Source organism: Poecilia mexicana, unplaced genomic scaffold (genome assembly GCF_051168715.1).
Source record: "Poecilia mexicana isolate PSO_F unplaced genomic scaffold, ASM5116871v1 scaffold_3, whole genome shotgun sequence".
NCBI lineage: Eukaryota > Metazoa > Chordata > Actinopteri > Cyprinodontiformes > Poeciliidae > Poecilia > Poecilia mexicana.
The window spans coordinates 21,206,275-21,220,161 of record NW_028263372.1 but is presented as its reverse complement, the minus strand read 5'-3'; the positions used below and the strand labels follow the sequence as shown (position 1 = coordinate 21,220,161).

Below are 13,887 nucleotides of genomic sequence, written 5' to 3'. Positions count from 1 at the left end.
TTTGTTTTTTTTCTCTCTGGTTATCAGAATTCACCCCTCTGCGGCCTTGTGTCTCGTCTGCCGTGTCACGTGAAGCGAGATGTCCCAGAAATGTCCCGGTGAAGGCCACAGACACACTTGAGTGAAGAGATAAGAAGTCGCACATTCGACTGATCGGTTTCTCGCCTCCCCCGTCCCTGGGTTTTTAACAGCCTCCACTTAAACGACGTCTGACCCCAGTTGATCATTAGCTTAGTGGAAGCAGCACGGCATCTTGGGGAAACTGTGTTACACAACACGCTCTGACCGTGTCACCAAGCCCCCGTGGAGCTGCTGGGAACGGTCAACACGATTTGTCATCAGCTGGACGTAATGGATTTGGCTGACTCTCTGCAGAACTGCGAGAGGCTGCAGGAGACAGTATGGAGATTTACCAACTCAGATTGGACTTTGATTTTGTGAGCAACATGTTTCCCTGGCAACTAATAACCCTGCCGACAGTGAGGGATCGCATGTGTGTTTGCTTTAAAAGTTGGCTCCTGAAGGCTGGGGCTTTTGCGTTGGTGTTGCGTAAATGGGACTCTGGTTTTCACACAGGTAGTTGTAGTGCACAGATGCTTTATTTACTTGCAAAAGTATTTTTTACTGTAATGTTTTCAGATCCAATCACAGTTGGAATGATGGTAAATTAACAGGAAGTTATATATGCACTCATCCCCCCCGCCCCAAATAAAAATGTCAAAAGTATGGATTGCATTTGTATTGAACCTTTTTAAGTTGATACTCTGTAGCACCGCCTTTCAATGCTCCCGTATAGCTGCAATCGATTTGGTTCCAGCTTTCCACAGACATAAAGTTTTGCTGATTCTTGCTTATAAAACGGCTCAAGCTCATTCAGAACGGACGGAAAGTAACTGTGAACATTATTTTTTAACCAGTTGCATTTAGGTCTGAGCTTTCATTTTAGGTGATTCTTTCCATGACAAGCTTCCCCATCCCTGCTGGACAAAAGGATTCCCACAGCATAATGCAGCCACCACCGTGTTTCGTTGAGGAGAGGCTCAACGAAACACGCCTTTATTTAGAAGTTAAAGTGGCTAGATGCTAATGCACCAATTTTTTTTTACTTTTTATTTGTTAAAAAAAAATGAGAAAGACAGTATGTCATTTTCTTTCCACCCCACATTTGTGCACTTCCTTATTGTTTATTGTTTGTTTTACTTTATGTTCTTTGCATAGAAAATATGTGCAAAGTTAAAAGATGTAATATCTACAAGAAGAAATTATTTACACCCACAGAAGACTCCTGTGGATCCTTCAGTTGTCCTCATCACCATTAAATATGACTGGATAATGTCTGCAATAGGTATTATCCTATTGCAGGCTAATAGTCTGCAATACGAAATGTATCATAGTTTGATACATTTCAGAAAACATGTGAATGAGGAAATATTTACCTCTATTGTTTTCTCACTAGCCAAAGCAAACTGTACCTTTTAAGAAAGAAACAGAAAAAAAGTCCATTTTCCAGATATGAATATCACAAGCAACCCCAGGCTATTTGTTTTTAATCCATAGATTCACCATAATATTGTTATTTCAAACAGGGACAAAATCAGATAAGGCTAGTATTGCTAATAATTCAAAGATTTCTTGTTAGTTTCAGGACTGTTCAATAGTGTGATTCTTATTTATCCTGTTAGCATTCCTCTGACTAGACTCTTTAATTTTTACACTTTCCCCATTACAGTTCATTTTTGTTTTGAGTTAAATTGGCTATATGTCACAGAGGTGGAGAAATAATACAATGCATTTCTTTTATTTACATCAGAACACCATGTTGAAGAGACACCCTGGTTTAGTTAGTAAGAACACCCATTTAGCCTGGGTGAAGTTATTTAATATATTTTTTAAATATCTAACAACAAGGAAGCTATAGTTGCTCTCTTTTATTTAACTCCATTTCACTAAAATAACATATCGTGTCTCTAATTTTCAAAGAAAAAAAAACGCCCAAAAATTGCAGCCAAGCAGTTTGTTGTCAGGCACGCTTAACTTGTTCATGATCGGCTGTCTGCTGAGGAATAGCAGCAGGAACACTTCTTTGTGTTAGAATGCCCTTGCAAAGTGAAAGGGACACGGAGAAAAAGAATGAGCTGGACAAAATGTGCTGGAGTAAGCAGATTCCCTTAGAAGAGCATCTGAGTGGGAGGAAGCGTGAGTTGGTTTGAGGGGAATTTAAAAACAGAGGACAGGAGTCTGAGGTGGGCTCTTTCTCCTTTGAGCTTAATTGGCTTGTCTCTTAACTGAGTGTTCTTGAAAGCTGGCAGAGACGGCAGCTCTGCAGTCGGACGTTTCCTGCAACGGTGGCCACTGGGTTACCCGCTGTGCAAGCTGGCAGAAATAAACTGGACAGAATGACTTTAAATGTGACAAAAGCCGATTCGTTTATCCATACGTCTAGCACTCGGTGGTAGCAAACCCCCTGCCCCCACATTTTTCATATTTTTTTACTGTCCAAAATCATGTTTCATTGATGTATGCTAAGGTAAAGATCCTAAGTAGTGATGTAACACCATTTCCTGGAACAATGCGGCGTCTAATAAACAGGTGATATCAGACTGATCATGACTGATCCACGACTTTCTATATGACTTCATTTTCTGGAAGCATCCGATCTCTGTAGAGCCTGAAGACGTGCCAGTAATTAGCTGTTTCTGTTTCTCTGAAACTGGATTGATTCTAAGAATTAGGGGGTATTGTGTGTTAGATAAATGCCTGTAGGCCCATATTAAGCTCTGTGTGGGTTTCTTTCCTTCCAGAGAGGCCAGTGAATGCAGACCAGCAGGAGCGGACCTTGTTGAAGGGTGTGTTCAGCGTTCGGAAAGGCAAGACGCAGCTGCACAAGTGGGCAGAGCGGCAGGTTATTCTGTGCGGCACGTGTTTAATAGTGGCCTCTGTGAAAGACAGTCTGGCGGGGAAGATGCACATTCTGCCCCTGGTGGGCGGAAAGGTGAGAGTTCATGATCTGAATTTGCATTGACATCTTACTCTCCACAGGCTAGAGGCTGCAACCCAAGCTACACTTGCATGTTTGGACCAAGTAAAAACGTTAACATGCAGCTGTAAATCAAATGCTTTGGTATGAAAAATACAGACTCATCTCAGTCCAACGATTGTAAACGGAACGAGCAGGAGCTTCTTAAAGAGACAGGGACCCAATTTCAAGGCATCAGACTTCCTTTGAGTCATGTTTGACAGCATTTTTAGAACAGAAAATGGTAACATAGCTACATGACTGGGCTTTAAAATGTGCCTTGAAAATACACAATGCCACAACTTTGAAGATCATGTGTTATTAAAACAGGATTGGAGGCCATTGACTGCTAACTTATCCAGTGCTCCAACTCACATCAGAAAGAAAACTCTTGATTATTTGACCATGCATCTCTGTCACCGTGTCCTTCCTGTTAGCATTTTCAGGATCCACAAAACTACGTAGACTGGATAACGAAGCCACGACTGGTTCAGCAACTCCAGAAGGGTAAAGGTCAGGCCCATTGTTCCATGGCCAGGACAGAAGCTACATGATTCCTCTTGGATCCTTTTCAACAACCTGAAATAAACTTCCCCAAGGAAGTTGAGAAATATGATCCCTCATAGCGTGAAAACGGTTTTCATTTCATTTTCTTAAAAACTGGGACCACCATGACAGTCTTGAGTTTCTCCAGCTCCGCCTCTTCCACGGAGGAGGAAGATGCTGAGTTGATTCAAAAGATCCTCAAAGCTCTTCTTCTACTTCCTGACAGTATCCTCAGTGTGGGTCTGCAGTTTCCCCTCCTATATATATATATGCATATATATTTCAGCTTTTCATTATTAAAGACGAACATTGAGCCTTTGCCTTGGTATAAATGACGTTTCTCTCCACTGATCATTTGATTTGCCATCTGGTTGCACAAACAACGCTTCATTGATCTAATTGAATTTTACTCATGATAGATGTAGATAAACAAACGGTCTAACTTATGACATGCCAAGAGTTAAAATTTTTTTTTTTTTAATGATTTGCTCTCGCATTTTCCCTCAGCAGATTGTGTGTAACCAAAGACGAGTTGGATCATTAAACTTCTGCTGTATGACTTCAGTCAGCATTGACTTGAAACCCTCACAATATATAAGACTGAAAATAAATCTTAGCATGTCAGGAAAGTAGGCAGTGGGAATGGCTTAAAATCGGTCGGACTGACGGCTTTATTGGTTGTTTTAACTGTTCATTGTGTGTGAAGCGCTAGAATAAGCAATATTAAAGAACCACTCGATATTTCCTGTGATCCAGCTAACGTCTGAACTCAGCATCTCTGTTCTGTAGGAGCAGTAATCATGTATAAAGTCTGAGATCTGTAACATAAACCTGATCATAATTTTTGCTAACTGAATGGAAATGAAGTGTCTTAACGTGTGACTTTCTCTCTTATTTCCACTGTGTCGAGGTTGAGGAGGTGAAGCGGAGGCAGCACTGTCTGATGTTCAGCTCCGCCGGATCGCAGGCACAAACTTACTTTGTCAATTTCGACACGCTCGCCGACTACCAGCGATGGCACCGGCAGGCGTCAAAAGTAAGCAAGGAACACAGAGCGTGTGGCGGTACGGCTCCATTCTGGCTGATGTGGCTCCTAGACATCTCACTGGCTTCACAAATGAGATGTTTATTAATTCAAGCCCACGTGTCTACTTAGATTGTACTTACCTCAGTTTGTGGACACATCTGTTTTTTGTTTTTCTCCAGCGTCTCTCAGCAGGAGAGCATTTTATCTTGTGAGTCACTGTGGATTAGCAAATGCTACTTTAGCATCAATATATTTCTGTATTTGTGTCTTACCCTGGTTTTCAGAGAATGATGTCAACTGCTTGCAGCTGTTTCTCTTCTTGAAGTTCTGCTCTGCTCGGTTTGCTTTGCTTTGCGCATAATATAATAATTACTGGGTGATGCTGTTACAGCTCCTTTCTGGAGCTGAATGATGCGAGAATCTGAGCTGAGCCAGAGCCAGGAAACAGTTTGCAAAAGAAGGAGACCAGGGATAGGAAGTCATAAAAAATACGCAATTAACTACAGATTCATGGTAAATCCACAACTTCTCTCTGCCTCCTGTGGTATGGAGTATTTGCTTAGAAAAGGCCTTTTACTGCACTGTAGTTAGGCAGACATGTAGACCAAAGGGTTTTTGTAGCTACAGATCATGACTGATGAAGCTTTGTGGACAGTTTTTATGCAACACTGCATAAATCGCCTAAACCATTAAGTCAGTGTATATGTGCATGAGAGAGCGAGAAAGTCAGTGTGTGCATTTGTATCTTCACAATGATCTCCCAGGAGGAACACTGAGAATGCAAAGATGAGTAAAAAGCAGGAAACAAAGTTCCCATTAAAACGTCAAGGTTAGAGTATTAAAAATGTAGAATTAGACATAGGTTTAAATTTCCAGCTGGCTTGTCACTTTTTCACTCTTCCCTAAGTCACATACAGCTCTGGAAAATACTAAGAGACAACATTGCTTTTTTATTCTATGAACTACTGACAACATGTCTCAGAAATTACAAGCAAAACTTTAGTATTTATTTGCAGAAAATGAGAAATGGTCAAAATAACAAAACGATGCAGCGCTTTCAGACCTCAAATAATGCAAAGAAAACAAGTTCATGTTCATTCATTAACAACAATATTAGTGTTTTAACTGAGGAAGAGTTCAGAAATCAGTATTTAGTGGAAAAACCAGAAGGTTTTCAATGAGGCTCAGTGCAGTAGACTCTTCATTTTTTTCATATATACAAATATATAAATAATGATATTGTTTTATTCTGGGCATCATGTATCAGGTTCATTTTCATCAACTATTTTAAATTCATTTTGAGTTTGTGGTTTTAAATCTGTAAACTAAAGTACTTTCTTATGGTTTTTCCTTCTTTAAGGAAATTATTTAAGTACTGTATGTATTTACTTTTTAATTTCTAAAGTGACTTGACAATGGCCATGCAGCCCAGCCTTTGCACAGACGGCCTTCTCATTCACAAGCATTACAGAAAGGAACAAACTACCAGAAAGTCTTAAATTTTCCCCCAACCTGATAGACTTTTCTTGTAATGTCAGGAAACGGCTGGTTGAAAATCAGTAGTTTCTGCATTGACAGCATGACTTTGTACAATGATTGCATATTGGGCATATGGAGACTTGGAGACATATGGAGACATATAATGTATGCTTTATATTAGGCTGTTTTATTAAAAATAAAAACTAGCTTAAGATAAATCTGGTTCAAAGCATATTTTATTAATATCTTGCACACATTTTTCCTGTTTTGAATAAAGTGACAAAAAAACAAAGAAAAATGCTAGAAAAAAAAAGAAGAAGAAGAAACAAAACAAGATCAGAGACGATGCCTTTCAGAAAGCCAGGGGTATAAAAACAGGGGAGGTGATGTAAGTGACAGGGACCAGGGGAATCTGATGTGGGGAGTCTGAGCTGAGGCGCTGAGTGGAAATGGTTTGTGGAAATGAATAAGCAAAGAAAGTACAACAAACAACTGAGCAGGATGAAGATGTTAAAATGATCACCAAAATCTGCTACACAAAATAAACCCAGTATGGCACAGAACCCTAAAACCAAAGAGAAATAATTATCATAGTCTTTAGCGCCATGACAGTCAATATTTCACACAAGGCAAAAAAAATCACTTATCTTTCACCCTTTAGATTAGTTTGTGATTTATCATGGCTTGATGTAAAAACGACACTCACGAGGTAGCACTAGTTGTGTAACAGATTATTCAGTGACTAACATTTATCATGTTGTCCTTGCTCCAGATTAAGGACATCCTTCTCTTAGCCTGGGAAACAGAGAATGCGTGAGAGTTTTAGTTTTATTTGTGTAGACCGGATGTGTTTCGCTTCTCTCTCGTTCAAACAAAACTCGGACCAATCACACATATGATTGCTATCCTGATTTGATACTCCTTTATTTCCCTAAATCAGGGTTTCTGCGACATGAGCAACATCCGGCTCTTTGACCTCTTTACAAAGACTCTTAAAAGAATTTGCTTATTTACAATGGAAATCGAATTTATATGTAAAGACCCTAAAAAGGAATCGCTCTAGGGGTCTTCCATTTGAAATTTTTAATTCAGTTTAGTTTATTTTTGAAGTGAGGAATCCTCTGTTGCTTTATATCCTCATTGCAATTTTTGATGTTTTGAAATAATGTTTTTCTTTAGAAGTAAAAAATAAACAGTCATAATTACTGTATCAACAAAACCTGATGAGTTTTCCAACTGTCAAGGGTTTTTGTGGCTCCAGAAAAGTCTTATTTTTTATAGGTTAGCATTGATGTGTATGTGTCACTTGTTGGTTGTTTCTACATTTGAGTCTAGATTTAGTTTCTGCAAAAAGACTTTATGTTATAACTGAACATATGAAAAGTGAAGTACAAAATAAAGTTGGATTGACTGATTTGCATCCACTTAAGAGATCAAAAAGGCCCAAAGAAGTTTGAGACTAATTATCACCATAGCAAGTAACAAATATATCAAATATTTGCTGCAATTTTCTGCTATGTGGAGAAGAATAAAGCGTAAAGAACCATGCAACTTGACCTTTGTCTAATACAGTAGCAGAGCATTAGTACATGTTGCTGGAACACAAGACACGTCAGACATTAGCTTAAGTATTTCACGTATTCCCGTCTCTCTTGTTGTGTGTGTGTTTGCGTGAGCAGGTGGTTTCTCAGACGGTGAGTGTGGTGGACCTGTCCTGCTACAGCCTGGAGACGGTGCCTGAATATCTGTTTTACTGTCAGGACCTCACCCACCTCAACCTGCGGCACAACTTCATGAGGCTGCAGGGGCCTGGAAGCCTGCTTAACCTCCCCAGGTACCTGGAGATTCACACGTTTTCTCAGGATTAGACATTAACACCTGTCAGCTGGAGAACCCAGCATAGCTGCAGCAATGAATGAAAAAAGAAAGAAAAAAAGTTATAACTAGCCTAGCCACCTGGCTAGCCTAGGCATAGACATAATATAAGGATAGACGCCTCATGGACCGCTCTCGCCTATTGTCGCTGACGAGATTTAGGGCGGCCATCTTGGAGCGGTACTCCACTCCACTCAGCCTTATGTGTTTAGCAGGCACAATGACGTATCAGCGGATTTAATCGATCATAACACACTTTTTTGTTACTGTAAACCATATTGAAACATCTATCAAAGCAACATTTATAAACAATTATATTTTTTAAGTATGTTTTTAATACATAGTTCATCATATTTAAATATGCTTAGTGGCTATAACAATAGAATAGGAATGGAATATTCTGATATCGATGTATGAAGAGCATATTACAAAGCACACAGCCGTTCATAATTTATTTAATAAATTATTTAGTAATATCAATATATATTTATATAACTATACAAACACTAATAAATAAAGATTAATAATGGCACAAATAAATTATTAATACTGAATTATATATATATATATTATATATATATATATATATATATATATATATATATATATATATAACTAAAATATGTTTTTAAGCCGACGAGTCCAAAATCCGATGCGAGATTTATCCGTGCTGCAGTGAATCCGTCTCTCTTTATAGATTTCTCCCTCTTCTTCCTCACATCGTGTCTTTAGGAAATTTTCAAAACAAAAACGGAAGATTTAGGATGTATCTTACTTTTGACAGAGTGAAAGAATATAAATAATAGTCTTTACCACCTGTGTAAACTTTGCCGGTGAATGTTATAACACATAATATAAGTTTTATAATATGTGTTATATTGTTTCATTTCTAATATAGGCCCTTGTGTCAGATAATCTAAGTCAATGTTAGAGAATAATTATTTTTTTTTAGATTAACAGAATCTCAGTTAGCCTTCATAGCGGGGCTGAACCCATATTACACCAAGCACTGTAGCTAATATTAGCTGGTATCTCGCCGGTGGACATAAATCAGTAAAGTAATATTCTAATCACAATATATACACAATAATATGTCCATCTTACTTGTGAAATGTTGTCTGTGGAGCCCTCACATCAATAATACATAGATCCGAACAACAATATCCCTCAGTGCTGAGGCATCTTCTGCTGTTTTGATTGAGCAAAGTAGGAGGGTATACCGCTCCAAGATGGCCGCCGTATTTCCTGCGCCGGAGCGGTCCATGAGGCGTCTATGCTTATATTATGTCTATGAGCCTAGGTGACTAGGCTAGCACCTAGCTAGCACCTAGCTAGCCTAGGTGGCTAGGCTAGCACCTAGCTAGCACCTAGCTAGCCTAGCACCTAGATCGATTGGTTGAAGAAGGTACTGTATCTAAGCTCTCTAATTTTACTTTTTAAATTTGAAAAATTAACAATGAGAGTTGCAGATTCTTCTCAACCCTGATTTTAAAATCTGATACGGCTGCCTTGCATATAACTTAGCAATACTCGTAGCAAAAAGCGGTTTATTTGCCTGTTGGATGAATTTTTTTTATGGTCTACTGTACAATCTCATTTAGTGGCAGGGTTTTTTTTTAAACACTTCTTCGCTGCACTGATGAAGCAAACATCATCACGAACAACTCACCTTTTTGGCTTTTAGTGCTCAGTTGCTTCACATCACAGTCAGAAATTTTATTGACCTTGAAAATGATTGTTTTAACACACCATTAACCAGCTATTATTATCATCATTAAAAAAACAGTTTGGTTGGTTAAAATTATAGAAGTTTTAATTTGTTCTATCACAAAAATAATCTTTAATTTTACTGCGTGTAAAAATACACACAGTGTAAAACGACAAGTTGTTTCACTATGTCATTTATTTCTTACACACTCAGCTCATATGGCATTACTCTATATAACATTTGTATGTGAACCAATATAGAGTATAAAACTACAACAGAAATGTGAAAAGATTTTTATCTGATTGCCATCCATTACCAAGGACAGGAATTCAGCTGCTGTTCATTTCTGCTCTGGTTGTTTTTAAGTGATGTGTCATTAGAGCGGCTGTAGTTAATGACTAGTATCCGTTTTAGATCCCCTTGTCTGCCTACAGCATCACTCGGCAGCCCTTTGTTTGTAGATATTACCATTGATGAGAATTTGATGAGATACTTGCTGAAAGCAACACTTGAACATTTAGATTTTACTGTAAAAAAAAAAAGTATTTTTTGCAAAAGAGCTCATAGTACATATAGAGAATGAAGCAATAACAAAGATGTCCTAAAGGCTAAACAAGCATTTTTTTCCCCTTTCTCTTTAGGTTTTCCCAGCTGAAGAGTCTGAACATATCTCACAACCGTCTGGGTGTGTTCCCTGAGTGTGTCGGTGAGATCCTCTCTCTGACCGAGCTGAACCTCTCCTGCAACAATCTGCACACCATCCCTGTTCAGATCGGCAACCTGCAGAGGTCAGAGACACATCTGCAGCACACGTGACATACACAGAGCCTATATGCAAAACATAGCATGTGATTAGCATGGTTAGTTGTAGCACAAAAATACTGTACAGCAAATAGGATAAACTGTTCTATCCAGTTTTAAGAGCAACATGCTGCACAGCCTGCGAGAAAACACAATATATATATATATATATATATATATATATATATATATATATATATATATATATATATATATATCATTCATATTCTGGAACTGCTCTTTATAGAGCAAATCAAACATTTTCTGGGGTAGAAATTTTACCCCAGAAACTGTTCTGATAAAGAGGGAGGCATTTTTGTTATACCTTGTAACAAAGGTGGAGTTTTGTAAAAAATTAAGTTCTCATATTCTCAATAATTTGAAATGGTTATGATTACAGATATTTGTATGTGCTTTGCCTGTTGCATGCATTGATGCTCCTACCCAGGGCACCTCTCTTTTCACCTGGACAAATAAACTATAAATATATATGTACATATATCAACTGGAGATAAATATACCTGTATTTGTTGGTTACCATGCAGTCATATAGAATACTTCTGTTCAATTACAATAATAAAAAAGTCTCCTAACCTCAAAGGAACTATTGATGAAACTCTCATAATATAATTTTTTTGGGAATTTAACCAGTAATGATTTACAGGGTTTATGTTCTGGCATCCAAATTACAATCACAACTTTCTGTATTTCCCTGCATTAGCATGTGTTCAATATTAAAGTTACATAAAAGCTGCTTCCTATGAGTGCTTGCGCTAATCTGGGACAAGCTTTCATTTTTCAAAATCTATAAATGTTGTAAATTTCTGGCCTTGGAATGACATAAATCTTGTTTCAAAGTGTGATCGCTGCTCCGTAATCAAGAGTTATGGCTCTTGAACACTGATTTGTTATCAACTCCCTCTCTCTTCTGCTCCACTCCTCTGCTTTTAAAGTGATTAAATATAGAACTATGTTCTGGTAAAATTAGTCTAAAGTTTGTTATTATTGCTTATATCCTTTTGTGAAGTATAACCACCCTGACAGGAGGATATTTTTATAATGGCTCTTATTGACAAAAATGTACATAAATAAACTGAGTTGAATTGAATGACACATTTGGTTAAATTATGTATTATATTATTATATTACCACTATATCTGCTGAATGTTGGAAGTTGCTTAGTAACCATTTACCCCAAAGGCTGATAAACAGACAAACAATCCTTTTTTCCCCCACTCCTTAGCCTGCAGACTCTGTGTTTAGATGGGAACCACCTAAGCTCACTACCTGAAGAGCTTGGTGATCTGTCTCAGCTCAACAGCCTGGGCCTCTCCTTCAACAACTTCTCTCACGTCCCGACGGTCCTGGAGAAACTGTGTGCAGTGGACAAGCTGGCCATGGCCGGAAACCGAGTGGAGAGCTTTGAGCTGTCCACTCTGGCTCGAATGATCCACCTGAGGAACATCGATCTGCGGTGGGTTGTTTTCTACCTTCCTCCTTTCTCTTGTCAACAGAGGGAATCTCTGTGTGTTCTTCAGATAGTTGTAGTTTTTGCTTCTTTTTAACTTTCTTTTCAAATTGTGGATAGAAAAGGGAACATTCTGTCACAAACTCCAGCCAGCTGAACTTCAGCTGCTCCTGTGTTCTTCACAACTCCTCCAAGCCTCTTTTTTTTAACTAATATTTATTTATAGATGCCAGATGTGCTGTGAACAAATGCCTTTTACTGCATTGCCCTATTTCACGCCTACATTCACACCTGGGAGCTGCCAACCACAGTCATGTTTTTTTTCTTTTTTTTGCTGCTATTCAGCATCCTGCTGTTCTGCACATAAACAGTGGGACACTAAGCACTTTGCTCACCAGGACCTCTGAGGCAGGTAATAAAGGAGATGAAAGCTGTTCTCAATGAATATCCTGCAGCTCTGGAGATTAAGCCAGCAACCTGCACTCCAGCGACTGCCAGATAATGACCTGACCTTGGGGCTTGAGGTGTGGCTCGACCTCAGCAGGCTGCACTTATAAGGACTAAGGTGCATCTGTGATGGATTAGTTGGCTTGCAGCTCTTATAAAAGACAGGTTATTGTTTGTGAATATGAATTATGTGATCTACCTGGAGCAGGGGGTGTCGAACTCATTTTCATTTTGGCCCGTATCAAAAATCTGAATGTTCTTAAAGGCCCGGTGTTGCCAGAATGTTTTGATAAAACCCATTAAGCTGTTAAAATGTCAGTAAATAGCTGTTTGTGTCAGTTTTCAACAAGCATTTCTTAAAATTAGATAATGTTGAACAGCTTTTCACACTGATCAGTCCATCCAGGATTTTATGTTTTTTTGTTTTGTTTTTCTTTGCAATCAAAATCACACATTTTGTGGCGCTAATTTAGAAATGTCTGTAAGGAATTTTTATGATATTTTTACTAATGTATGAGGCTAAATGTAACTTTTTATTACTCGCCGTATCGACCACAGACTATAGATTAACATCAAGTAAGGAAGAGGCAGCAGTCACTTCAATGTTTTCGGCCAATTTTAAGAAACATTTGCAGGATCTGTTGATTTTGTATGAATTTTGCAGATTTGTGGAAAAGCTGGAAGGACTAGTAGTTGATGTAACTTGGAGTCGAAAGGGCCACATAAAAAGCTACAGTGGTCCAGATTTGGCCACCGAGCCTCGAGTTTGACACATGTGACCTAGAGCCCTGATCAGACCACAGGGCATCACCTGGCAGTCATGTACCCTGAAATTCTCCTACCTGTTTATCTGGACTGATAAAGTCATAACACCAAAACAGCTTTGCAGAAGTCACAGTTATGTGGTTCAATTGCTTCTACAACCCCTGGCAAAAAGTATGGAATCACCAGTGTTGGATGAGCAGTCATTCAGACATTTCATGCTGTAAAACAAACTCGGATCAAAAACATGATACAATATTAAGGTCATTCCAAAGTGCAACTTGTTGGCTTTCAGGAACACTCAAAGAAATGAAGAGAAAACATTGTGGAAGTCAGTGAATGATACTTTTATTGACCAAACACAGGGAAATAAATATGGAATCACTCAATTCTGAGGAAAAAAGTATGGAATCACTCAAATTGGAGGTAGAAAAAAGGACACACCCAGTCTATTTCCTTTCCCTAAATGGACACCTGCCCCAGATTAGATGTGCCCGTTAGTGTGCAGTTCAAAACACCTGCAGTCATGACACCTTGGAGGGCTGCTGGACGAAGTGGAGTGGCGAGAACCATGACTCCAACAAGAGAAATGTCCCTTGAAACAAAAGAGAGGATTGTGAAACTTCTTGAAGAAGGTAACCCTTCACGCATGGTTGCTAAAGATGTGGGCTGTTCACAGTCAGCTGTATCCAAGATATGGTCCAAACACAAACAGCATGGAATGGTTGTTAAAGCCAAGCGTACTGGTAGACCAAGAA

General features: G+C 38.7%; 1 protein-coding gene across 1 annotated transcript in view; it reads left to right on the top strand.

Moving 5' to 3' along the window:
* The window catches only part of phlpp2 (PH domain and leucine rich repeat protein phosphatase 2), a 41,025-nt gene that overhangs the window by 12,614 nt on the left and 14,524 nt on the right, over positions 1-13,887 (top strand). Inside the window, exons 4-8 of the mRNA XM_088004299.1 lie at positions 2,802-2,992; positions 4,473-4,598; positions 7,748-7,902; positions 10,293-10,439; positions 11,696-11,926. Coding sequence (XP_087860425.1) covers positions 2,802-2,992; positions 4,473-4,598; positions 7,748-7,902; positions 10,293-10,439; positions 11,696-11,926 — 850 coding nt within the window. The remainder of the gene's footprint in view (positions 1-2,801; positions 2,993-4,472; positions 4,599-7,747; positions 7,903-10,292; positions 10,440-11,695; positions 11,927-13,887) is intronic.